At 33.5% G+C, this 25,887-nt stretch overlaps 1 protein-coding gene across 1 annotated transcript in view; it reads right to left on the bottom strand.

Annotated features, from left to right (window-relative positions):
- Positions 1–811: 811 nt before the first annotated feature.
- Positions 812–25,887, bottom strand: part of Octalpha2R (alpha2-adrenergic-like octopamine receptor) — a 66,583-nt gene continuing 41,507 nt past the window's right edge. The window contains exons 2-3 of the mRNA XM_035872737.2: positions 3,478–3,882; positions 812–3,380 (exon numbers count right to left, since the gene is read on the bottom strand). Of these exons, the coding sequence (XP_035728630.2) occupies positions 2,781–3,380; positions 3,478–3,882 (1,005 nt within the window). The 3' untranslated portion in view covers positions 812–2,780. The remainder of the gene's footprint in view (positions 3,381–3,477; positions 3,883–25,887) is intronic.

The raw sequence follows: 25,887 nt of genomic DNA, 5'->3' as shown, positions 1-25,887 counted from the left end.
TATTATTACTATTATTATTATTATTATTATTATTATTATTATTATTATTATTATTATTATTATTATTATTATTATTATTATTATTATTATTATTATTATTATTATTATTATTATTATTATTATTATTATTATTATTATTATTATTATTATTATTATTATTATTATTATTATTATTATTATTATTATTCTTAATGTTTTTATCCCCTTGTTTTCCTTCTCGTTATTATTTTAGGACAATACGCGCGATGGCTTTGTGTAATGTAATTTATAATAATATATTTAATATATTCCTTTGTATTATCTTTGTTTATTAATATCTGATCGGAATCGTCTTATATTAATTCTTTATGTAACGTTGTTCGAGTTTTACCTCTTCGTTTTGGTTATTGTAGATTAATTGTAAATATCTTTTTAATACTTACTGATACACATACAGAGAAAAAATTTTTTTAAATCCCGTTTGCAAGAGATTTGATCAGTCCGGCCTAAGGCGACGAACTTATTGTTAGTACACATATCAAATAATCATAGTTCGTAAGCAATTGCGTTCTTGCGTAAATATAATTACAATTGTATCTCATCGAAATTTGCCAAGAAAGTTTTACCGTTTTTCTTTCCTTCTATCAACTTTAATTTTTTATGCGTTAGTCCTTATCCTTTAATTATCACTTAAATCTAGATCGACGAACACATAACGTTTTGTTAAAAACCAAACTGTGAGAGTACTTCGTTCTTTTCTATTTTTAATAGATGTTATTCTTGAAATAATAGTTGTTTTTTTTCATTATTCCCGTTCGTCTTGTATTACGTGCTATCAATTTTTTAATCACTTAAGAGTCAAATAGAAAAATATAATAAAAAGAACTAAAAAAATAAAGATCGAAGAGAAAGAGAAAGATTTTTAACGAAATATTCTCTCTATTTCACTATCTCTTCGTTCGAGTCTACTGGTCATCGATCAAGTTTATAATCGTAAAATGCATTTTGATGGATACGAAGCGTAGCATAGAAACGCCGTCGTTTGGGAAAGTCATTCGAACGTGTAAGCTCCAACGAAAACTTCGTCTCGGCTCGCTGAAAAATCTTAAAGCGTGATATATCTCGATGAAGTGTTTTTAGAGTAACATTCTCGACCTCAGCAACGTGTTTTATAGTCGATCGATCATTTCGTTTACTCCTCTGAACGTGTTATTTTCTAACGCGTTAATTTGACGTCTTACCTTTGTTTGATCCGTACGCGAAGTTAAATTATTATTTAGAGATCCTTTGTAATCGTTCGAGCTTGCCATTTTTCTTTCAAAATCATCCATCGGGAATCCTCAAAAGCGAAAGGCGAAAAAGGTGATATTGTAAAAAATATTTTTTTGACGTCGATCCAGTAGAACACGCTTCGTATATATACATACATACACACATATATACATACATATGTATATATACATATATACATGTGTATATTTTTCTTTTTTATTAGAAACGACCAAACGATGTTTTAAAAACGAATTGAGATTAAAACAGATATCGCTTGAATGCACGTAGCACATGCAAAAATACGTAAGTACATATGTACGTGTACGAAAAAAGACACGAATAATAATTGAAAGTCGAGGGCGAAGTACGCCAATTTTTCCGATATCGCATGCTTGAAATTCCAAGATTTTTCAAAAAGAAAGAGAAAAGAGGGAGAGATAAAACAGATGAGAGATGCTGTATCGAACACGTCTATGCTAATAATCCGACCAACGAATGTGCCACAGCCTTATCACCGAAATCCATATTGGCTTCCACCCTCTTTCCTTCACTCGTCTCGTATTCGACGATCCGTCAATCACGGTACGTCCTTTTCTTTTCAGATATTCCAAAGGCTATCAAGAGAATCGTACGCTACGTTGAAAATTAAAGTGAGGCGATTTTAATCATATTTGTACAAAACGTTATAATCGATAAAGGAAAAAAATTCATATATATTAAAACGCGCAAAGAACCGTATCTATTTGCGACCGTGAAGTGTCCTTATATAGTGTGATCCATTCAAGGATAAAGATAAATTCCAAAAATAAAGACATGAAGAGGAAGAAATGAAAGGAAAATCGTTCTCGTGGAACCTTGTTGTTTGACACATCAAAGGATGACTAACGAAAACAAGTGAGAAACATATTTAGAAAGAAAATCAGGAAGCTTTAGAGGATCATTGAGGAGGAAATAACAAGTACCTACGTACACGTACATAATCGTCGTACATAGTGGTCGTTCACATGCTCTCGAATTTATCGAAGATGAGACGAGAAAGAATTCGTAGCTGACAGTTCTTCCCTCAAAATTGTAAATGGTTTGACTCCATCTTCCTTGCTCTCTGTCTCCACTTTATTTCGCCAAACTATTGCATTAGCCTCGTTCATTATTCATCCCGGCATTGTTCCTGGATCGAGGACGATGAGCTTTTGAATCCTTTGTTAATTTTCGTGGAAAATACTTTACAGTACAAGGTTTCGAGAAAGTACTCACTATCGAGAGGATTCAATAAATTCCATTGCTATGGAATCCATCGGCTGTTATTTGCGAACGTATCCTTGAGATTTCATTGTTTAAGAGAACGTAATAAAATAATTCCTTTCATTTCTCTCCGAAGGTTTTACGCTTCATTCTCAAGAACCTTCCTCGATCCTTCTCGATCTTGAAACCGATTGATCAGGTCGGCATTTCGATCTTTTCCCGCAGAAGAAATTAGTTCGAATTTGAACATTTTGCTATTTGTTATCCTCACGGAGAGAAGCTGTCTTTCATTTGAAAAGTATACGACGGAACGCCCGACGGAAATCCTTGTTGAACACCGTATAGATAAAAGGATTCAAAGCGGAATTCATGTAACCAAGCCAAAAGGCAATGACAAATGCCTGGCTGGGTATATCGAGATCCGGGAACACGGGTTTCACGATATAAAGAAGGAAAAAAGGTAGCCAGCAGGCGATGAAGCTACCCATGATGAATCCAAGGATGAGGGTAGCTCGTTTCTCTTTCTTTCTGGCTAATCGTCTCTTCTCTCGCTCCGGATCGCGTGGTTTCGACGATTTCGGCTCGATCACGATTTCTTCTTTTCCTTGGTGTTGAGACGTTTCTGCTTGCTCTCTCTTCAACTTACCAGTTGTCTTCCGACCAAAAATTGGCTGGCAAAGACGCAGCTTTAATGGCTTCACTACGGCACATCTCGAGACGACGCCACTGTCCGACGAAGAAGGATCAAACTCCGACACCATGTCTACATCGATGCCAACACTGGGTGCTCTGCATCGTGCCGGCACGCTCTGACTCGATTGACCGTCGCCGTTTACCGACAAACTTGCCTTTAGGTTGCTCTTTTGAACCGGTACGGGTATCGTTACCTGATGACAAATCGGAACACGTTGAAATATTATCTCAACTTAACTCGTTGAAATCAAATGTAGTCAACGTAAGATCCTTAATAATATGGTCAATTACCTTTAAGGTGTCTTTTTCCTCCATAGGTATATTATTACCACCGGCAGGATCGGCCTCAGAGGTGCTGACGTCACTGGCGAAGTCGCAGGTGACGATCGGTATTTGGACTGGTTGATTTTCAATTGTCGCGACGTTTTCCAGAAGCGTCCCAGCGCTACCTCCGGCACTTGCTGTCGATCTCCTCATTTCGGTTGCCGGAGTGCTATGCGTGAAACTCGTCTGTCTAATATCCGGTGATTCCGGTGGCACCGACATCGGCCGTGGCCGTGGATGTTTCCGAATTCCGCGACGCGCTCGAGCTTTCGCCGCGAAATAGATGCGTATATACACGAAGACCATGATGCAGGAGGGGATGTAGAAACTCCCAAGAGCCGAGTACAGAACGTAACCGATGTCCTCTGAGAGCTGGAAGAGAAAAAGTTGGACATTCGTATAGGACACGTGTATATTCTCGCAGAGATCATATTTTTTATAATAAAAAATATGATAATCATATCATTCTTTAAGAAAAGAAATGGAAAATAATCAGTAAAAATATAAGAGGATCACACATGTTCTATTTTTAATTTTCTATATAACAGAACGTAATATTATCTTCATTATAAAATTTATAATCAATGCGACTATGAATATAACCGTACAGCTGTACCATGCATTTTTTCATAGTTGGCAAATAACTCATTATATTGTTTTTTTGCTTGTCTTATTATGTTTCCCCCTGCATTTTTTTACTTTTTCTCTTTTTTATTAGCATTTAACCTGGTTACGAGTCGACACTCTCATATGAGCGAATGTAGGAAAGATGGAACGATTTTTATGCGAGGAATTTCATTTCTCGGCGTTGGACATTTAATTTTTCTTTCACTCGTTTTCCTCTTTTTCATCTCCTTCTAATCGTAACTCAGAACAGCGTCGCGCAAAATTATAAGCTTTCTTTGGCGTTTTAAATCTCTCTTTCTCTCTTTCTTTCTCTCTCTCTCTCTCTCTCTCTCTCTCTCTTTCTCTTTATCTTGTCGTCATAGTCAAATGATTTAAAAAAGCCGTGAAAAGATCAAGAGGTTAACGGAGAAGAAAAAGAAGCAAATATAACGCGCTAGCTGTCTGACCGTGCTACTCGATGGTACGCAAATACGCGGAATAACCAGCAATTTCTGTCGACGCGAATGAAAATTTATGGAAGCGTTGAAGTCAATATGCAGCGCTGGTTAAGTCGGCCATCCTGGTTCCTTCTACAAAACGAAAACACTTATTCTCATCACTTCTATTGATATAACGATACTGTTTTGTTCCTAATGAAATAATTAATCACTCCAAAATTTCCCGTGAATAAGATTTTCCACGAATGTTAGTAGACTCGTAACTATTTCCAGAAAACTTCCTGCCAACGATATTTTTTATTTTAAGCTTTCTTTGTCTATTATTATCATGTGCAATATAAACATGTTTTAATAAGTACTATTTCGTACGTAAACGAAAAATATTATTGAAAAACATTAGTTAAATCCAGTTAAGATTCCTTTAGTCGTGAAACCATAGATGGGTCATCATCCGTTACAGAGTAAATTCGATTTCAACTGTCAATTTCAATGAGAATCAGTTTGGATTTCATCACAAACTGAAAGTAAATCCATTAAAAATGTATGCTCAACGGATTGCACCACGTACATTTTCAGCGTATAAACGTTTCAAAGAGATACTATCGATTATTAAATTGTTAAATGAACGGCTATGTCGTATACTTGAAAATTCAAGAGAACAGAGATAAGTAAGATAGAAAAAAAGGAATAGAATCATGAAATTTGTTTTCTATGCGAACGAAATATCATCCTTCTTGTAGTTTGCTCTTCGACTTTTCGTTATCCAACAGTCCTTTTTTCCAGCATATTATCGTATTCTTTTCGAACGGACGGTTATAAGCGAAAGCCGGTACCTTTATATCTAATTTCAGCCATCTCCCTCTTCCAACATTAAGAAGATACGCGCATCCCTTCTGCCAGTGACGATCTCACCATACTCCTTCTTGTTCTTATCGCCATCATCTGGTGCTGATGACGTCTTCGTCGCTTACCACTTGCTCTAATTTTTCCTCTGATCCCAATTACTCTATTTTCCGACCTTTCTCTCTTTCTCTTTCCCCCTTTCTTTTCTCTTCCTCTCTCTTTCTCTTTCTTTCTCTCTTAATCATCCTTTTGTTTTATCTTTCAAGAAACAAAATTAAATTCATCATTCAAAACAGTTCGAATAGTTTTAAACTTTGTCATTTTATTAATTAAATCGCAAAATAACGTTTAACGTTTTAAATAATTACGAACGAATGAGATCTTAAATGAATACGTTTTTGGGAAATATTAATAAATAAAAAGGAAAAGAAAAATGAATCCACAGAATTGAATGTGTTGCAAACTAAAAACTTTTGACACGACATGATTTACGTAAAACCTTTATAAAAATTCTTTTAAAGGGAAAACATGAAATAAAAAATAATAAAAAGGAAGAAATTGATGGACCGTTGATTCGGTAAAAAATTATATGTATCCCGTTCCATTTTCTTCTTATGACACGTAACGTTCATCGATAATTCGACGTCCGAGCATCGTATTTTATAATCGTATGAACTTTCAATACAGTTAAGAAGCTCGTAGGTCGACAGCTTCCGAATGATGCATATTATGCCATTATGAAAATAAAGCAAAAATAAAATAACTTTACCGCGATGTATCCGGCGAAGAGAGATTTTTTCTGAATACATTTTTAAAAATAATGCATATTTTTCCGTGAAATCGTATCGATTCCTACTATTGGCCGTGGTTTACTATCGTAGATAAGAATGAAAACTCCGACCCACATTCGAGGCTATACTAACTTGTCAAATCCTTATATATACAAATAAAAGATGCAACGAAAGAGATGCAAGTTGCAAGATTACTCGATAAAAAATACTCGAACGATTATTTCATTTTTTCTGACTTTATTTCATTTTTTCAGTGTTTCTTGTTGATACACTTTTTTCTTTTTTTTTCTTCTTTTTTCTTTTATAATCCTCATTTTTGTGCACGGATGAATAACTAAAGATAGCACAAATATTATCATTCCACTTTCGTAGGGATAAACGACTTTTTAAAATAGTAACGCGAATGTGTCTATGTTTAAAGATAATAAAAAAGCTAAGAAAATAAATGATAAAATAAAAAAAAAGTGAGAAAGCGAAGGAGAGGAAAAGTGATAGAGAAATAGAAAATATCATTTCTCCATAAAAATAATTCCGATTGTGATCATCTTTACCTCTCTACTCATACATATTTCATCGATAGATAACAAGTTGCCCCATGACATTGTTCAGAATTATAATAAATATATCCGTTTATCTATATTTTTATCTTTTTCCTTTTCCTTCTTTTCTTTTATCTTTTCACGAAAGCTATACCTCCGCGATTATGACATTCTTTGTCGGATGAAATATCGGATGGCAGTCGAAACGAGAATAAGACGAAAGCTTTTTCAAGAAAAATTCACATATGATTAATTTCTGACATGGGCCTTTGAGAAAAAAAGAGTAGAATAATTAGAAGTAAAAATAGTCTATGTATATCATATACTATAAGTGTGTAGGTTATACTTTCTATATGAAAATGTCAGCATGAAACCTCGAGGAAAACTTTGAAAAGCTTCGGCGCAGTATTATTGAAGATAAAACGTGGCTCGTTTCGTTTTTCTTTTCACCTCATACAATTCTAGGACTTAATTGGAAATGAAAAGAACGAAGAAAAATGGAACGGCTCGATAGAAAGAAACGAAAACGTTTTGTATCGAGAAAATTACATGTCTCGCAAAAATGTAAATAGCTGTGGCGTAATCGATGTGAATGTCAGACGCAGATGAGAATTTTTTTGATATCGGTAGAAACCCACGCGTGAATAAATGCGTATATACTCGATCTGTGAAAAAGAGCTTATGAAAAAGGAGAAATAGAGGAAAAGAGAAAACGAGAGTAGACAGAGGGAGAGAAGAAGAAAGAGAGATAAAGAAAAAGAGAAAGAGAGAGAGAAAGATTGAGGAAGATAGGAAGGGAAAAAGAAAGAGAAACAGAGTACGAGTATGAAATTTGATATTAATGCTGATAATAGGGCGAGAATTATATATAACTCTTTTTCTTGAGTTATCAAAATTTCATCTTCTTTAAAAACATGATTGTTTCTTTAGAGCAAAAGATAAGCCATTAACACAAATCGATATTATTTTCTCTTTATCCACTATTGAGATCGTATTGTTGCTAATTCATCTTGCGTTAGAATGAGGCTATTGGACTTTTATTCCTGCGGCTCGAAAGAAACACATTGTTATTTTATTAGCGTCTGATGAAACTGGAATTCTACTGTCTTTTTATAGTAAATCAGCAATATGAGGATTAAAATACGAAGATAAACATAGCCATTAAAATGGTTCTTGGTACAATTTTTAATCTCATTGTCGTCAAAATTCTAATTATTTTGTCAAAAGTAATTTGTATTTGCTACGATATTTAAGAGCTATAAAAATACGAACAATATTACGATCGTCGACAGAATGAAAAGACATAGAATATTTTTTTTGCTTATATATGCAAATACATATTTCTCTATTCTGTTCTCATTATTCTTGGATTCTTGACAAACTTACGCGTCTTACACGTAGTAAAAATAAATTTTGATCACCCAAACAGTTCGCAAGCAAAGTGATAAATTTTAATAAAAAAGTAGACCATAACATGTAAATGTACTCGTTGCAATTTTATGTCAATCCTGTGAACGAATAAAAAAGAAGAAGAGAGAGAAAAATACAAAGTAAATGATTGAAATGAGGGTAAGTTTACGATCAACCCAGAAAATACACATATGTATATATAGATAAGTCAACACACAAAATGTATTTTCGTATTCGCGTGTGAACTTTTGTCGTAATACTTCGTTCTAAAAAATGAAGTCGCGCTTATGCCATACTTCCCACATTTTTGTGAGAAATGTATCTATAAAATGTGTGTGTGTATGTGTGTTGACGCATACGTGCGTCTATCAATTGTTCACAATACTCTCTTTTAAAGATCATATATCACTATAGGAAATATTTTCCCTAGAAATTCGTATACTCGCTAAAAAAGAGCATAGTTAAGAAACACAATGCCATCTTTGTTCGAGCTTAGGCATTTTTTAATAGAGTATCCTCAATAATGTGCCTGGCCGAGCAATAAATAAATATCAAAAGTAGATGCTTTGGTGTGATACGATGATTAGAATAAAAAGGACACGCATGGGATTGTTTAAACATTTGAGCGAACTATCCTGATCTGCCCCAACCAGTAGGCATCTGTCCTTTCCTTTTCATGTACCAATTTTATTTCAACTCCGCCCTTTTTATTCCCTTTCGTCATCTCATTATAGTTCTCGCAAGAAGTTTCGAGAATGATAATAGATATAAAAAGAAAGCGATCAGTCAGTTAGACAATCAATCTATCGTTGGAAGTAATAAGCATTAAATCTGTGTTACTTACCATAAACTCTATTTTTAATTATATTTCACTTACATTCTACCATATCCCACATATTGTCGGGATTACTTTCTGGAATTATAAAAAAATACCCACAAGCGAGTAAGCGAGTAATGTTTGAACAATCTCGCTATAAGGGTTGACTAGTAAGAAAGGAGAAACAAATAGATAGATGGATAAATAAATGGAGAAAGAAACTAAGAGAAAAAGAGAGAGAGACAATAAAGAGAGAGAGAGAGAGAGAGAGAGAGAGAAAGAGAGAGAGAGAAAGAAATGATAACCATTTAACTTTCTAAATTTCATCTTAGGAATTCAATATACACCAATTAGCTATTGAATAAACGAATATATTATTGGTTTATCCATGGGTACAATTTGCAAATATTATCCTACCAATCGTTTTTGTATTTTTAAAAATATAATAAAATAATGCAACATGTTATTTCTATTTGGTTCTGTAAACAATACTTTAAATAAATTACACGGCTATTGCACATTATTTTATTTCTATTGATATATGTATGCCCGTCCTCTGTTACGTCTCAATATTGACAAGTAATTTTAGTTATATGTAAAAGGATGTTTTAAATTTATTTTGTATTAATTACATATTCGATTCATGATAATAATTATTATTACGTATGGTTTTAATTTATTATTACAGTATCGTTATCTTGAGTCATTTATATTATTCTACTAAAATTAATTAATTGCATACACATTTATTAATAATATATCAGTAATAATATTGTTAATAAACTCCAGTAAAATTAGAATTATGCGGGAGATCGACATGTGAGATAATCTTATTAATAATGTATTAGAATTTTGATTCATATAATTTTCAAAACGTAAATATTTTAAGACGAATTTATACTTCTTAAATAATTAAAATTCTTCGTGCAACACGTTTCAAATAAATATATAATATTAAATGCAAGATGAATCGATTAAAATAAATTCAATAAAGAGTCCGATGATTTTGAAATGTAGAAGACACAATCGTTGACAAAGATATGAGTACTCTTAACCTATCGGACTGGCACATTGACCTAGATAATTTCTTAACAGACACCTGTCGTCATCAAGATAGCTGCAAAAACGCTCTACTATCCTTGTTGCACGTAGCCTAATATACGTGTATCTTATATGGTCATCGAGTAAAAAAAGTCAGTCGTGTTCAATGCCTTTTTTCTTATACCTTCCTTATATACAAACTCACAATGTATAAATTCTTGGAATCAATGTTACACTGAAGACCGGGCAGAAAACTGTTTATTTGTTTAAGATGACTACATACAATGTGTATATTTTTTTTTTAAATTTTCACATATCGACATACGAAATTCAAATGCAAGAAATGTTTTTTAGCATACTCGTAAAAGTCAGTGCTCCTTGTTAGTTGATCCGAATCACATATATAAAAATACTCTAAAGCTTGAAAGCACGTCTGATGGGACGCACATAACGAGATGTATACATCAAGAAGGGAGACGAAATCAACGAAAAGAGAGGAGAAGAAAGAGAGAAAGAAAGATGATTCACGTGAAAACATGAGCATGGCTGATCTTTTCGAAGCTAGCGTACGTCTATACAAAGTACTTTCAAAGTGAAATCTAATTTATGGAAATTTATAATGTGCAAGCACTTTGCGGTTTTCTTGCGGAAACGCGTTAAGAGAAAAGTACTATGAGCGAGAGGCAGACAGATAGGAAAGGTCTGATGGAGGAATAAAAGGAGGGAAAGTTGAAAATTCATCGTCCTTTCAGTCTTGAAAGAGGAAAGTATATGAAATAGAATGAGAGAGAGAGAGAGAGAGAGAGAGAGAGAGAGACAGACAGAGAGACAGGGAGAGAGAGAGAGAGAGAGAGAAAGAGAAAGAGAGAAAGAGAGAGAGAGAGAAATATTCGTCAGTACGTGTCACGGCATAGTCACGAACTTTACGAAAGCATTAAGTGTTCAGTCCACCAAGAAATATTAGCCTTTTAAAGCTTACAGAACCACATAATTGTCGCCTCTTTCTTGTTTCGTTCGTTATGAATATGTCTTTCTCTATCCATCTATTTTTCTCCCGTTTACGATTCGATCTATCTATTTTCTTTCTGATTATCCAATTGACGAGAAATGTTTAATCGTCTGAAAAGAATTTAATTTCTGGGACTACTCGATCGTATGATCGATCATATTTTCAATCCTGTTTTGATACAGATCTGATATCAGATCGTTAATGTATCATGTGAATTTAAAAGAATTCGCGACTATACTAGATTATTTTTTCTAGAAAAATTTTTCGATGTCACAGATTATTTTATTTATCATTATTTACTCTTATTTATTATCATTAGTCAAAAAAGACGTGATCTTATTATGTTACAAATAGCCTTTACATTACTAGGGAAAAACTTGAGGACATCAGTGGCATGATATGTGGCCACTGTGTCACCACAACGAGTTCAACTTCGAAGACTCTGCCGGTTTCAACCGCACATGGCCAACCCTGAACATACAACTCTATTCGTATCTACTCGTTCAATGTAAACGCAAAGTTCCTCCATAAATCAAGGTTCTCTGCATCTTCTTGAGTTTACAATTGATAGCTCAGGATATAAAACGTGTATGTTTGTGTGTGAAAGAGAGAGCTTCTACTTTCTTTGAACTTTCTTCTTGAGCCATTGATAATCGTCTAAACTGTACTTACTATTTCTTTTTCCGCGAACAGTCGATTTTCTCAAAAGCTCGTCTTTCTCCTCTTTGATCATTAAATATAATCCGATTTTTCTTGAAAACGATTCTCTTTAAATCGTATATTTCATTTCTATACAATTTCTTGACCGTTTGCCTCATAAAATAAGAGATAATATTAATACAACTCGATAGCTTTGATATTATCAGTTAAATATAACAAATCATCATCATAATTTATGAAACATTGAAGTTTTAACACGCACATTGTCCTTTATAAATCAATTCATTCATCTTTTCTCTCTCTCTCTCTCTCTCTCTCTCTCTCTCTTTCTTTTTCTTTCTCTCTTTCTTTCTCTTTCACTTATCTTAAAGAAGAGTATTAAAAAACCGAAAATTAACCATGCGTGAATATCATAGAATTTTATTTCTCTAAATAAATGAAACAAAAAAAGAGAATGATTTATGAGATTTAAATATTATTGTAATAGAGACAACGTATATCTATTTCTTTTTCTTTAAACATCTCTTTATCGTAACGTCCCAATGGCATCGAAACTTCATAAGACGATCACAAAAAGATACATCCTACCCACCCATCCTATCCACCAATGGGCCAAAAACTTTTATCTTTTATGTCAGATGCTGGCTACTTGCCTACTCTGGTAATGTGGAGGAAAAAAATTCCTACTATTTGACATCGTCAGACCTCGCGAGCTCTACATCTTTTGTTTTTAAATATAGAATCATAACAAGTGAAGTTAAATAGTGAGGGAATAGATTGATTGACAATGAGAATCGTATGGTCCGCATTAGAGAAGTTACCCATCCCTTTAAGTTTTTATCGTAAATGCCGGCGTTTACAGCGCACAGTTCTTTGGTTACTTTTACATTCCGAGTCGAAAAAAAGCGTACTATTCTTTTATATCTGCGATCTCCGCCCACGTACATTTTCTTCCTCTATTTCTTCTTTGATTGTTTCGTCTTCTCTGTTTTACCCTTTCTCTTTTCTTCACCCTGAGCGGAGAAGTGAAGCAGCTTGTCCTTTGTCTCGACGATATCATCCGAATCGACTTTCGTTTTTCCAATATCCACTTCTTGGACTTTCCTCTTTTTATCCTCTACGATATACTCCCCTTCTTTTTGGACCTTCTTGTCTTAGCGAGTTTTCATCTCCAGCTTGTCTTCTCGAGCAGGCCTATTCGTTTCTATGTACTACCTCAGCCTTTCAACCTTTTCCTCTGACCGACCATCATCTTACCTATCGTTACGAGCTCTCCTTCAAGTCATTGATTCCTTTCTCGTTTCGTCGCTCTTCGTCTCTGAACAGAATTTTATTCTCTCATTCTCTTCCTTTCTTGTATCTATACCATCAGATTCTTTTATTTTTTTCTCGTGGTCTCGTTGAATTGCAATTCTTCACCTTGCCCTTTTATCTTTGTTCTTTACCGATGTATACGTCGTCGATCGCAAATCGTATCTCTTTCGCTCTCTTAGCATCGATAGTAAACGCATCAAAAGAATATAAGGAAGAATTTAAAAAAGATACGAAGAATAGCTTAATTTCCGATTGATCCGATCTAAGTGTTGAGATTCCACATTCTCCTCCTCTCCTCTTTACGCTTGAGATTTTTTCGATATCGAATTGAGTAGGTATTGTGATTATAATCGATCCGCTGTTGTTTCCAGCTTTATTGACTTTCCGATTTAATAACAAGTCGTGTAAGTACACTCACTTGATAAAATTGGAAGTATCTCATGCGTGCTAACTTTTTGACGAGTAAAATATTTATATATGATGATATCTGAACGAAAATATTTCAATTGTTTTCATCGTTCAATGAAAAGTATCATCGTAAATACTAAGATGTACGACAAATGCAGAAGATGCATATACGAGAAGGAGCTATTTATTGCGTAGTTCCTTTTGTTTCGGAAAAGCTTCTTTACCATCTCAAGTATGGAACGAAATGTTCACGTTCTAAAAATCGAGAAAAACTAGAAAGAAAGTGAGAAAGTGAAAAAGAAAAAAAAATAAACAGACGGACAAGTAAAGAATAAAGAAAAGGAGAGAAAGAAATAGAAAGATAGGAAGTAAAAGGTGCTCCAAATTACGATGGTGTGGTAAAGACAAAGATGAACGCACATTTACTCTGATTTCTTATTGAAAAAAGTGATTGTACCGGATAAAATAAATTCTGTATCATGGTTTGCAAGTTGAGTCAACGGTTAGAAAGACGTATAAAGCAGTACATATTTCTACATTATTTCAACACTACAGATGCCGAATATGTAGTCTGGACCATCGATCTCAAGATTCTAAACTAAGAGATGTAATTAAGTGAGGATATCCGATATAAAGTTTTGTTAAAATCTGCCTCTGTTTTTTTTTCTTTCTTTCTCTCGATTTCGCTTTATCCTTTCTCATGATTCTTCATGAGCTTTAAAGCTATCTCCTATTCTTCGCATAATCGTAGCAAATTGCAAAGTAATATCTTCAAAAACCCCGAACGGAACTGCTCTCGTGTACGATCCAAATGAGCTTTTAGCATTCGCGATCGAGTTTCTCTTTCTCTCTCCCTACCGATAGCATGGCGGCGACAGTCTCGACGCTTTCAACGAGTCCTTGACGTGGCTCCGCACTAAATTCTTCTCCTTCCAGTCGCTAGAATAAAGTTTGAAACAATTAGGAATGGAATCGATAGCTTTTGCATGAATCGGTGTCGAGTATTTAATGCGATTTTTTTCTTTCTTTTCTCTGGAATTTCGTACTACCAATTAGAACGTATAAATGATATGACGCAACAATATTGATGAGCATTGTAAATTTTGATAAAAGTGTTTTAAATGATTGGAAAAGTTTTTTCTTTTTCTCGTCGATCAATTATTATTTATTACCATTTATCATTAATGAACCTACTTTTATCTTATTCTCTCTTGAGCTCTCTTTATGGAAATAATCTTATCAGAATAACAGCTACTTCAGCGTATCTCTGCCGATATTGTTATTATATTATTTATTTACATTAGACGAACAAAAGCTCAAGTTTAACGTACATCGAATGATGTTATAATCGTCTTTTTTTCATAGTATAAATCTTGTCCACGATGCTTTTTGTTCACAGGATTGATGTCTGAGCGAATTCGGTAGGTGGTTGTGCAGAGGAACAATGTAATCTACAAAAAAAATTGCACGATCGCAAAGTTTTTCTAACGAGTGACTACAATTTTTACAAGACGAAACAAAAGCTTTACCTTTTATTACATTTTACTGTTTGTCCAGTTTACGTTCTTTTCTTTGTTTCATTTATTCGTATACATATATATATATATATATATATATATATATATATATATATATATACATAATAGTACATATTATTGTTGGTATACTCCATTAGTAAATTTTAAATAACAATACAAAATAAAATAACAAGTCTTCGGAAAGTCTCTTATGAAAAGCATCGTTTTATAGTGACCAAGATGTAGTCTCTTTCATGAAAAAGGATTACGTTACGCACTTAGCTGATAGATTTGTTTGGCTTTATCATTTGGCGGCTAAAAGAATGGTTATGTGTTTTTTGTATAAAGCTTTTTCGTGAGAATAACGACGTTTGAGAAATAATTGGTTGATCCGATGAGAATATTACGAACGTTTGTATCATGCGTTTTTGATTGTAATTTCACAGTTTTTAGTTCGTGTATCTACGAAAAATCAGTGTCTGCATTGTCATCCATATGTTACTATACTTCCACAATATTCTTTTTCTTTTCTTTTTCTCGTTCAGCCATTCGAAAATTCACATATTTGGTAAGTCGTGTTATCAGCCATTTAATATCTACGTCTAATGCTGGAATAGCCCAAAGTTACATTCACCGAACGTTCAGCTTCATTTGCAATCTATTTCTTTCTGTTTCTCTTTTTGTATCTTTTCCTATCTCAATTCGTGCACCGAAAATCTTTGTCTTTTCGTTTAATCCGGGTGATAGTTTCACATCGAATAAATTTAGATCGCAAAAGCGAGTTTTAAACATATTAACTTGAACATTGCGCACATGCAAGCTAAATGTAAATTTCTAATTCAATGCATAGGCCATCTTTCATACTAGATTTACATATACTTATCTACATACATCTATGTATATTCTATACTATGAACGAAAAATTCTTGTATATTTGTGCACTTGTAAATTTTATTTTAAAAATGAGCTGAAAAATATTGATGAAACGGAGCGAATCTTGATTCTGGAAAAATTCATGTAGAAGGTTAAATAAATTCATGAAATATAGATAATTTTTTCATTTTATATGTTGTATTAGACGTAGCGCTGCGCATTATAATACATCATACGATATTCGCTCAACTTCACATGGTTATATTAACAAAAAATCCATAAAGATCCACCCTTGATAGATCCAAAGAATCAAAAAGATTCACCCTTGGACAGAACACATGAGTGTGTGCTATACTGTATGTGTGCTATAATTAGGTTCTTGTGAATAAAGTCAGAGTTCCTTAAATTTGGAAAATTGTATATAAACAGTATCTTATAATAATATTTATAATATATAACTTCAAAACTGTAACTTTGCTGATCATCTTGTATTTATCAACAATAATTGTAAAATAAAGAATGAGGGAAAAGAGAAAAAATAAAGCGCAGGCCCGTAGTTAGGTACGCATTATCAGTAAGCTTCAGACAACTTACGAATGGATGTTTTCAATTTATTAATACATATATAATAAAACAATATTGCCAGTTCGATTGGCAAAAAGTCGAAAACATTACGGTATAAACAATATATATTCTTTCTGTCTGGCAGAATACTTCTCTCGTTATGTGCATGCGCGATAGTCTTCTCAATAAAAGAAAGATAACTCACATGTTAAAACTATTTTATTATTATTTACCTATTATTAACAAATTATCTCAAAGACCTGGGCTTTTCTTATTTAATATATTTGTTGATTATAGAAAAATATTTGTGAATGAATGCAATTTATAATTTTATTTATATGTTATGTCTATATGGTTATACAATTAAATTTTTAGTCTAGAATAGAAAAAATAATGAATTTCACAATAAAGGTTAAAAATAAGTTATTTTATTATTATATATCATGACCTTCGCTTGCTCGGTAAAGAAGACTAAGGGCATAAGAAATTTTTTCTACAGTTTTTCTAGAAAGCTTTCCTTTTTTCTATATCTATCCTCGGCTAGAGTATCTTCTGCATGAGGAGGCGATAAGTCACTATAGGCTTTATCCATCCGTATACCGGCCTGGTATTTACAAAGAACACTTCGTCTTGCCCAAGGAAAAATCATAGCTTAAAAATCTCCAGGAAGTTAACTACTTTTGATGAAATGCTCTCTTTTTTTCCCTTTCTCTTCTCTTATTGCATCCACTGGTAAATTTTTTGTCAACTTTTCCAAAATTTTCTAAGTCATTTTCAGTTATTTATAGATAAATCTGTAATTTTGTATACTTGTTTTTTAACGAATATTGAGAAGAAATTGGCAAATATCATGACAAATATTGTTTTCCACTTTATCCGAAGTAACATTAAAAGAATATCCTTTGCTTTAATTAAAATGATGTTCGAAACTGATGTCTAGCTATAATATACTTGCGTAGACAGCAAGTAAATAACAGTTTAACTCTATCTACGACATCCATAATGATAGCTAAACGTGCATCTACGATTCTTTGCTGTATATCTTCCGATGTTCTTGGAGCTTCCTTATAAACATTTTCTTTTAAAAGAAATCTCATAAAAAGAAATCCAATGGAGTAAGATCAGAAAACTTCCAGGAAACTTTTTGTTAAATATTTGATATCATAGCATAATGTACCGGACAATCATTATGTATGATACTACATTTGATACCTTAACGACATTTCACGTCAGGTATTGTAATTCTAGGAATTAAGCATCTATGAATACATTTTCTAGGAATATAGTGTATTTCTGGCTATTTAGGATACCATCGATAAAATAAGATTCAATTATCCAGTTTCCGATCATATCGCCTCATATATTAACGCTTCATAGACTATTGCTGTTTCATTATTGTTCCACCTGTTATAACCAATAAAGATTTTCTGTTGATTAGTAATGTAAATTTGCTGTGCTTACAAAACTATGATTTATAAATGTTCATTCATCCGTAAAAAGTACTTTATTGGAAAATAAAGTATCAGTATGTTTATCATAATATCCATCGATAAAACTCTACACGATTATGAAAATCCTTCCTATGAAATTCTTAATGTAGCGATACATGTTAAGGATGAAAAGGGTAACGATAAAGAAGGAAGATTCTTGTTTGAGATATATTACGATCGTATGCAACTTGACGGGAACTAATTTCGCAGTTTTCTTTTTTTGCCAATGCAGCTAAAACAGTGCTTTCATCTGCGTTATTCGTATTGGTTTTTGAATTTTTCGCGAGGATTTATTGAAAGATCAAATTAGGAAAAGGTTCAAATGGGGAAAAAATATTTGTTATGATACTTATCCAATTTGTCTCAATATCCGTTAACAGATAGACGTAAAAAATAGATTATAGATTTATCTATACAAAATTGAAGGTGATTCTGAAAATTTTGAAAAAAAAAGTTGACAAAATATTTATTATAATCACCTTAAAGCTCTTTTTGAACCATATTATACCAGACAAATAATTTTCAATCGATCCACTAACAACAAAATAATCTAAGCTAATCATGTTCCATGGTTCATCCGATTAAGACGCATGCCTAATACATGATCATCTTGGTTTTACTAGTAAGACGTTTGTTATCTTGTATTGAGCTGAATATAGTTGCCGTTCTGCCAATGCGGATATCGATCTCCGTATCAAGGGAGAGATTGCGCGACACTGTCGATTCTAGATAACAGAACTTACTGATCACTTTCAAAGATGTGTCATTCAGCAGTATAGCTGGTCTTTGGACTAACGTTACTGTTTTCGTGACATTGATAGACATGTTAAGCAAAACACATGTATAGCCGAACTTGTCCATTAGGCACTGGAGTTCTTAAGTATGGAACTCGTAATGAAGGTTATATCGGCGCTAAAGAGAAAGCTGTCAACAAACAAGTCTTCAAGATTTCACTTGGATCCAAGGAGGAAGATGTTACATAGTTTTCCGTCAGTTCTTAAATGTAATATCCTGTTGGTTGACGCCGAAGGCTATTTTTAAATATTCGCTAAGTCGCAGCCTTACCGAACATCTTTGCGCTTATCAACCACTTTATTGACAAACCGGCTTTGTACTCGGATATATTGCCGTCAAAGACAACAGCTTCTTTCATACCCTAGAGAAAGGATTTAACGATACTCAGGAGTTTTGGTGGACACCCTTTATGTGCCATTTGTGTGAACAACTTCTTGACTCTACGTAAACTTTATATGTGAACTCTACTTAAATTTTATTATTTTAGGGTGGATTCCATCGCTGTCTGAACTCTTTCTACGCTTAAACTGCTTGACAGCTTTGTGGTACTTTTCTAGGATGGTACTTTTCTAGGCGAATCATCAAGCTCATTCCAGGTTACCAATTTAGGAATTTTATCCACAGCTTCTGATTTCATATCACCTGGATGCAAGTAGAAATTGGTATAATGTTCTATCAATTATACGATTTAGCAGTAGCTGTCAGTGATGATGATTCGATAGCTTTTTAGAAAGATTGTTTTTTTAGGAACAAGACCGAAAATCCATTTTATTATATTTTTATATCCGAGTACACGCCACTAAAATTATCCGTATCTGCATACGATTGAATACTACGTAGAACCAGTATGCGTATGACATTATGCGTTAGCATAATGCCACGTGTTATGCTTGATTTAGTTCTGCTTACACGTTAGCTTTACATGTATCTTAGGACAGGAGTTGACGTGGTAATTTATGGCAGCATGACAGTTTTGAGCCAAGAAATGATTGTAAGAATATATATCCCAAGAAACAGTCTTGTTGCACGCCATCTCAGTAAAGAACTCGACCATCTCATAGTTCCTGATCATTTGAAGATCAATTTTTTTTAACGAGGTATGTCTCAAAGAGTACATCCTTTTACAAATTATAGAAACATGTGAAACTACAAAAGAATGATTGGTGTCATATACGCTTTGAAAAAAACTTGTATGGATGATTTCACGGAGATTTCTTTCTGGTTAAAACAAGGTCTAGTTGGTAGCAGTATTCAGAACGTAAATGCCTGTAAAATACTTTGCGAGATAACTTATCTTTAAGGTATGTATTAGTAACGCACTAATACATACTTAGAAGCTGCTTAACATAAATAAACGTTAACTGTTTTGTCTAGTTTATCAATGCCGTATTTACTAAGATAGTTCATCTACCAACTCGAAAGTTCTCTAGCCAACTCGAACGTTAAAGTCGCCCAAAATGTCTAGAATAGGATCCGCTCGTCAATCCTATTCATCTGTTGTAGACGGACACACTTTACTTTTGGCACTTACTTACAACACGTTTACTTATAGGCACACTCGATAAGATCGTTAGTTAAACGAAGTTCATCATTAATAAATCATGTACAAATTTCACATGCGCGGAATCTCACCTGCTCATATAATAAACGATCATTATTTTGATGAAAATAATTATTTTCGTCGAGTATAATTAACGTAGACGCTTCTTTTCTCACGTCTTTTTTTTTTTTTAAGTCAAAAGATACAAAGAATAAGATGAAAAAAAGAGACACTATCGTTTAATTCAGTTACCATTAATTCCACATAGAAAGAGAGAGAATGGTTACTATATATTTCTCTCGTACCCTTAATTCAACGATTTATCAAGGAACTGTGAATGTATTCAGGTATTATTATCCCCATTATACTTTGCATGCGGTGTCACCTAAGCAAATTAATAAGCAGTGAGTATATATCTGTAAATCATGCTGCGTTTGCCAAAATCATGATTTCATGGTATCTCTAATATACACAGTATGTACCGATCATTCTCAACGAATTCCGTGCGTCGCTATGAACCAAATGACTTTCGGTTGTTATTAGTTTCACTTGGTTTGTTAGTACGAAGAGAGGCGCACACAGAGAGGGAGGACGATGAAAGGTTGTAGCATGTTCAAGAGCATCTAATAAAAAAAGATAGAATAACATAGAGAGAGAAAGAGAGAGAGAGAGAGAGAGAGAGAGAGAGCGAGAGAGAGACGAGTGATCAAAGCAATTGCATATTACGCAGTGATTTGATTTCACATAACTACTATAGAGCTACAACGAAGGAATTGATTAATCATTGGTTTGATGATCCAGTAATTAATCCCTTGTGGTCTGATTTAGTTCCGGTATGTACATCCGTTAAGTTTGCGGTCAATAGTCGCACGTAAGTGAGTACTTTTACTAAAATGATACTAACTGAGGTCATTTTTTTTCTTTTATAATAATAGTAATCATTAGAAGAAAATGTGAGAACGAGGAAAACAATTTGAATTTTAAACGAGCCTTCAAAGATCATTTGCGTTGATTTTCTATGTAAATTACAAATATCAGATTCACAGCTTTGTATTTTTTTATTAGTCTAGTAATAAAGTATACAGTATTTTCTCTAAAATACAATTTAACATTGAAATATTCCTTCTGCTTAAATTAATTAATGAAAAACATTAGGAGAAACTTTACAAATTATTAATAAGAAATAAACAATTTTCTTTTTCCTTGATAAAAAAAATTCAACTGTTTCAAATTACACAGAATAACGAATACAAAAGAATCGTTTTTCAAATCAGTGACACATAGTGATTCGAAATGATTGTTGGACCAACATGTCGGTAACTTGTGGCCTCTGAACCAAAGAATTGGTTCGTTCGATTTGGCAATAGTAGTCAATGCTAAAGTAATTATATAAATAGCGACGAACAGCTCATACGTCGAAAAGAATCTTCCTTCATTTTATATTGAATTATCTAATTGCATTCAACAATTAAATTGCCCACTTTATCATGAAATCTTTATTGCATTAGTTTCTGCATGAATAATATCACGATTTCTCGAAAGAAAATGAGTTGAATTTATCATCTCTTTTCTCTTCTCTTTTTCAATATTATTTGAATTATTATTCCATATTATTTCAAAATAACTATTATTGATTTAAAATTAAGTACACTTTGAAAAATTTTTCGTTTTATTATTTCCTATCGCTATTAAAAAATAACGATGAGGATACACAAACGTACGTCTGTACCACATCGAGATTTAATTTTTCCTATTTTTTTCCACGGACTTTCACGTCAAAGGCTCCATGCTTGTCAAATAACGTGTAAAAATCAAATTGAAACTGGTAGATTTTTCTTATTTTTCTATGTACAAACCATTTTCATTAACGCCTATATTGTATTTTCTACTTTCTTTCATCATCTATTCTTTCCTCTTTTATTAATTTTTTTTTTTTAATTTCTTTTCAAAAGAAATTAAAATTAATTTGCATTATATTTAATAAAATAAAAAAAAAAGATAAAACTTGTATGATATGAATCTTGCAGATGAGAGAAAAGATTCGAAGAAATTGTAGAGGTAAGCAAAAGAAATGAAATAAATTCGAACATTAAAAAAGGGTGCGAAAAAGAGAGCGAAAGAGGGAAAGGAAGAGAGAGAAAGAAGAAGAGAAAAAAAGAGGATAGAGAAAGGGGATGATGACAAGACGGGACGGTGCGTCGAGGAGTTCAGACCTGAGGCGCCGTTTTAATTTTTAGTAGTTTGATCGAGAAATAGGTCAATCGTGAGAAATTGCATAGGGATCGTGCGATAGACGGTTATGCGCAAATACAAATGAGTAGTGGTCGTTTCTCGCATGAGCGAGAGCGAGAGCCAGCTGTATTACACCAGCCGCGGCATAATACGCGTTTTGCTTTGTAATCGTGACCAATACATACTCAACGTGAATAATTATGTGCTCACGCTTTATTCAATTATGCTCGTTACACTCTCTCCGGTAAATACATGATGGACCTAATCAGACCGTATAGAAACACGACGGCAAACGTTATAATTAGGCGATCTCTCATCTCTCCTCCTCCTCCTCCTCCTCTCTCTCTCTCTCTTTCTTTTTCTTCATTCAATATTATTGATATTGGTGTAAATCTAAGAAAAAATAAATGTGCTTTCTTCAAAATTTACCAGAGTAAGATTAATAGGGCTTCTCTTGAATAGCTTGCATTTGCGATTGCAAAGGAACTGAACTATTCAAGTGAAAAAAGTCTATGACAAATCTTTTCAAGGAAATTAAGGAATTCTATGCTTTCTATATATAAGAGAGGAGGTTGCTTCTTGTTTATATAATACAAGAAAGACTTTCTATAATAATAAAGGACCCTCCAATATATAACTCAAACGAAATATTAGAAAATTTTATCGAAAATTTCAAATAAGAAAAATAGAAGTAGAGTAGGAGGAAGGAAGATGTTTCGTAGTGGAGGACGAATATAAAATATAGCTTCATTCGATGAATAAAAGAGAGAGAAAGAAGAAGAAAAAGAGGATAGAATATAAAAAAGAAAGAAGAAAACTTATCGTGCCTTTCTCTCTCTCTCTCTCTCCTTCTCTTTCTTTCTTTCTTTCTTTCTCGTTAATCTTCGAAAAACGACGCGTTTTCCGACCATGATTTATCATCACCTCTCTTCTCTCTTTCTCTCTCTTTCTCCCTTTTATAAATGGCAATAAGATTTTTCGTTTTCTCCGCTCTCTTCTTCTCGTCCTTTCTCTACGCGTCTATCACGAATGAGATTTTTATCTTCTTTTATTTTTTCGTTAATTTCGACCATCGATAGAAAACATTCGTACCTTCCTCAAGATCTTTTTATTCTTCTCTTCAGATGTTTACATGGTCCGTATTTTTTCTCCGATCGAGAAACTCTCGGCACCGTATATGTTTGTATATGTTTATCTGTGTCTCCTTGTTCATTTATTCGCTCCCACAAAACGAACGGCAACGACTGGTAAGAGACGAGAAAGGACAAAACTGGCCCCAGCCAAGCGCGAGCGAGACAGAAGAATCGAGAGAGAGGGAAAGTGAGAGAGATATAGAGAAGGATGATGAAGCTCTGGAGCACACAAGTGGAACGACAATGAAAACGGCGTGTATAGCGATAGGGTGAGATTCAATTATGCACTCGCATGCACTCTAGCTTCCGCTTGCTCGGATAGTCAATTCTTCGCAGCTCGAATTCGAAGATTAAATCGATCGAAGTTGAAAAAAATCAATGTGCAACGAGAGAACTGCAGATTCTCTCTCTCTCTCTCTCTCTCTCTTTGTCTCTTTCTGTTTTTCTATCGAAATTCGACGTTTGATTCGATTCAATCTCGCTGTTAGATAGCAATTGGAAGACAGAGAGCGAAAGATGGTCATTCATAAGTCCAAAAGAAAAAACATTCAAGTTAAATGATTTGTATACGAAAATGCATACGAGTGTATGCATTTACGTTGGCTCTTTCTCTCTTTCTTTCTCCGTTTAGTAAAATTTTCTACTTCTTTTGTATTGCATTTCCGCGGCATCATTTGCAAATTTTGTGCTGTCGTAATGGCCGCTGCAAAAGGAAAGAAAGAGAGAGAAAAAGATATGTTTATAAACGAAAACGTTCGTCGTAAATAACAAATTAAGCTTATATGTCTATATATCTTTCTTTCTCTTGTCTCTTTGTTTCTCTTTCTCACGATTATTCTCTACCTTTGAAATACTCTAATCTTTAGATAGTAGGGACTGTACGTAAGTATATATATTCCAAAGTTACTTAAATAAAAGTTAAAGTGTCAGTACTTTCATTAATGAATTATTCACGATCGTTATCTCTGTCTTTTCCTTTTTTGAAAGAATATCCAAAATCAAATTTGAATAGACGTCGAAAACGTTGAACAAAAGATGTATCGTGGATGTTCCTTTTTCCATAAATAAATTTCCTCTGAGATCGCATAAATCTTGTCTCGATATACGTGTTCGATTGTACCTCTAGAAGTTGGCGCCAGGCAACCAACGCCATCCGAGAGCATGCAAAGTACGTAGAAATCTATGTCAGTTCATGCCCATAATATATATATATATATATATATATATATACGTATACATCGAATACGTTGGGAAACAGGTCGAACAACGAAAATAGTTCTCGGCGATTTAGGTTACGTTTGTGTCGCGGAGAATGAAAAACGGTATGGTAGGGTATAATAGCTACGTCTTACAGCGTACAATATACGTCTCTTATATTGAAAAAAAAAGAAAAAGAAAGAGGAATAGACAAAGAAAGAACGATTAGAAGAAAACTCATCTTCCGTCGAAAGTAAGATCTTTCTGTAATCTTCGTCGCGAAAAACAGGAGAAAGTCTAACCATGCGATTTAGGAAGGAGGATGAAGATTATACGATGTTACAGACTCTCTTTCCATCATCGACCTTTTCCTTCAGCAATGGCGTTTTTTGTGCACATCCATATTTCATGCTCTTTGTGAACACGAATTCTCTAAATACCTATGTACATATATTTCTCTACTTATATTTGCAACGTCCCCTAAGGATTCTCTTTCTCTTGGAAAATTATTTTTTTTATCCACAACGCATTCGTCTTGATAGTGAAAAGAACTTCGCCTCCTTCTCTCTCTCTCTCTCTCTCTCTCTCTCTCTCTCTCTCTCTCTCTATTGTCGTCTACGCAAACCGGTAATCAAGCCCAAAATAAAAAAGAAAAAGCAAAAGAAAATTTACATCATTTTACATAAAATACCGTCTCCGCTTGCTATCATTCATCCATTTTCATTAGTCCGTCTTGTAAGAAAAATGCTTGCTTCACCGTTCTATTCGCTCGCTTTTGGAATAAAGAAATGAGAAAGAAATATAAGAAGGAGATGAAGAAGAACATAGAAAAATAAAAAAAATAAAAAAGAACTTAGAAAAATATTGCATTCCATGAAGTAGTATTATTTGATGATGTAGTATCCGTCTTTTTGTTATACTCATTGTGTACGATAAATTAGATCTTCGATAATTTAGTATAATAGGTATTACTTGTTTCATCGTACTTCATCGCGTCTATTAAGTCTTTATTCGATATCAAAGAAATTTTTAAGTCAACGACGATTTTTTTCGTTAAATTACAATCTTATAAGAATCAATCCAATTACTTCGCTTATCCCATCAGTCGTTTCATTTTCTCTCACAAGTGCGATTTTGCAA

This window comes from Vespa mandarinia, chromosome 2 (genome assembly GCF_050613455.1).
Source record: "Vespa mandarinia isolate Hongniang chromosome 2, ASM5061345v1, whole genome shotgun sequence".
Classification (NCBI taxonomy): domain Eukaryota; kingdom Metazoa; phylum Arthropoda; class Insecta; order Hymenoptera; family Vespidae; genus Vespa; species Vespa mandarinia.
This window is presented reverse-complemented; position numbering and strand designations above follow the sequence as displayed.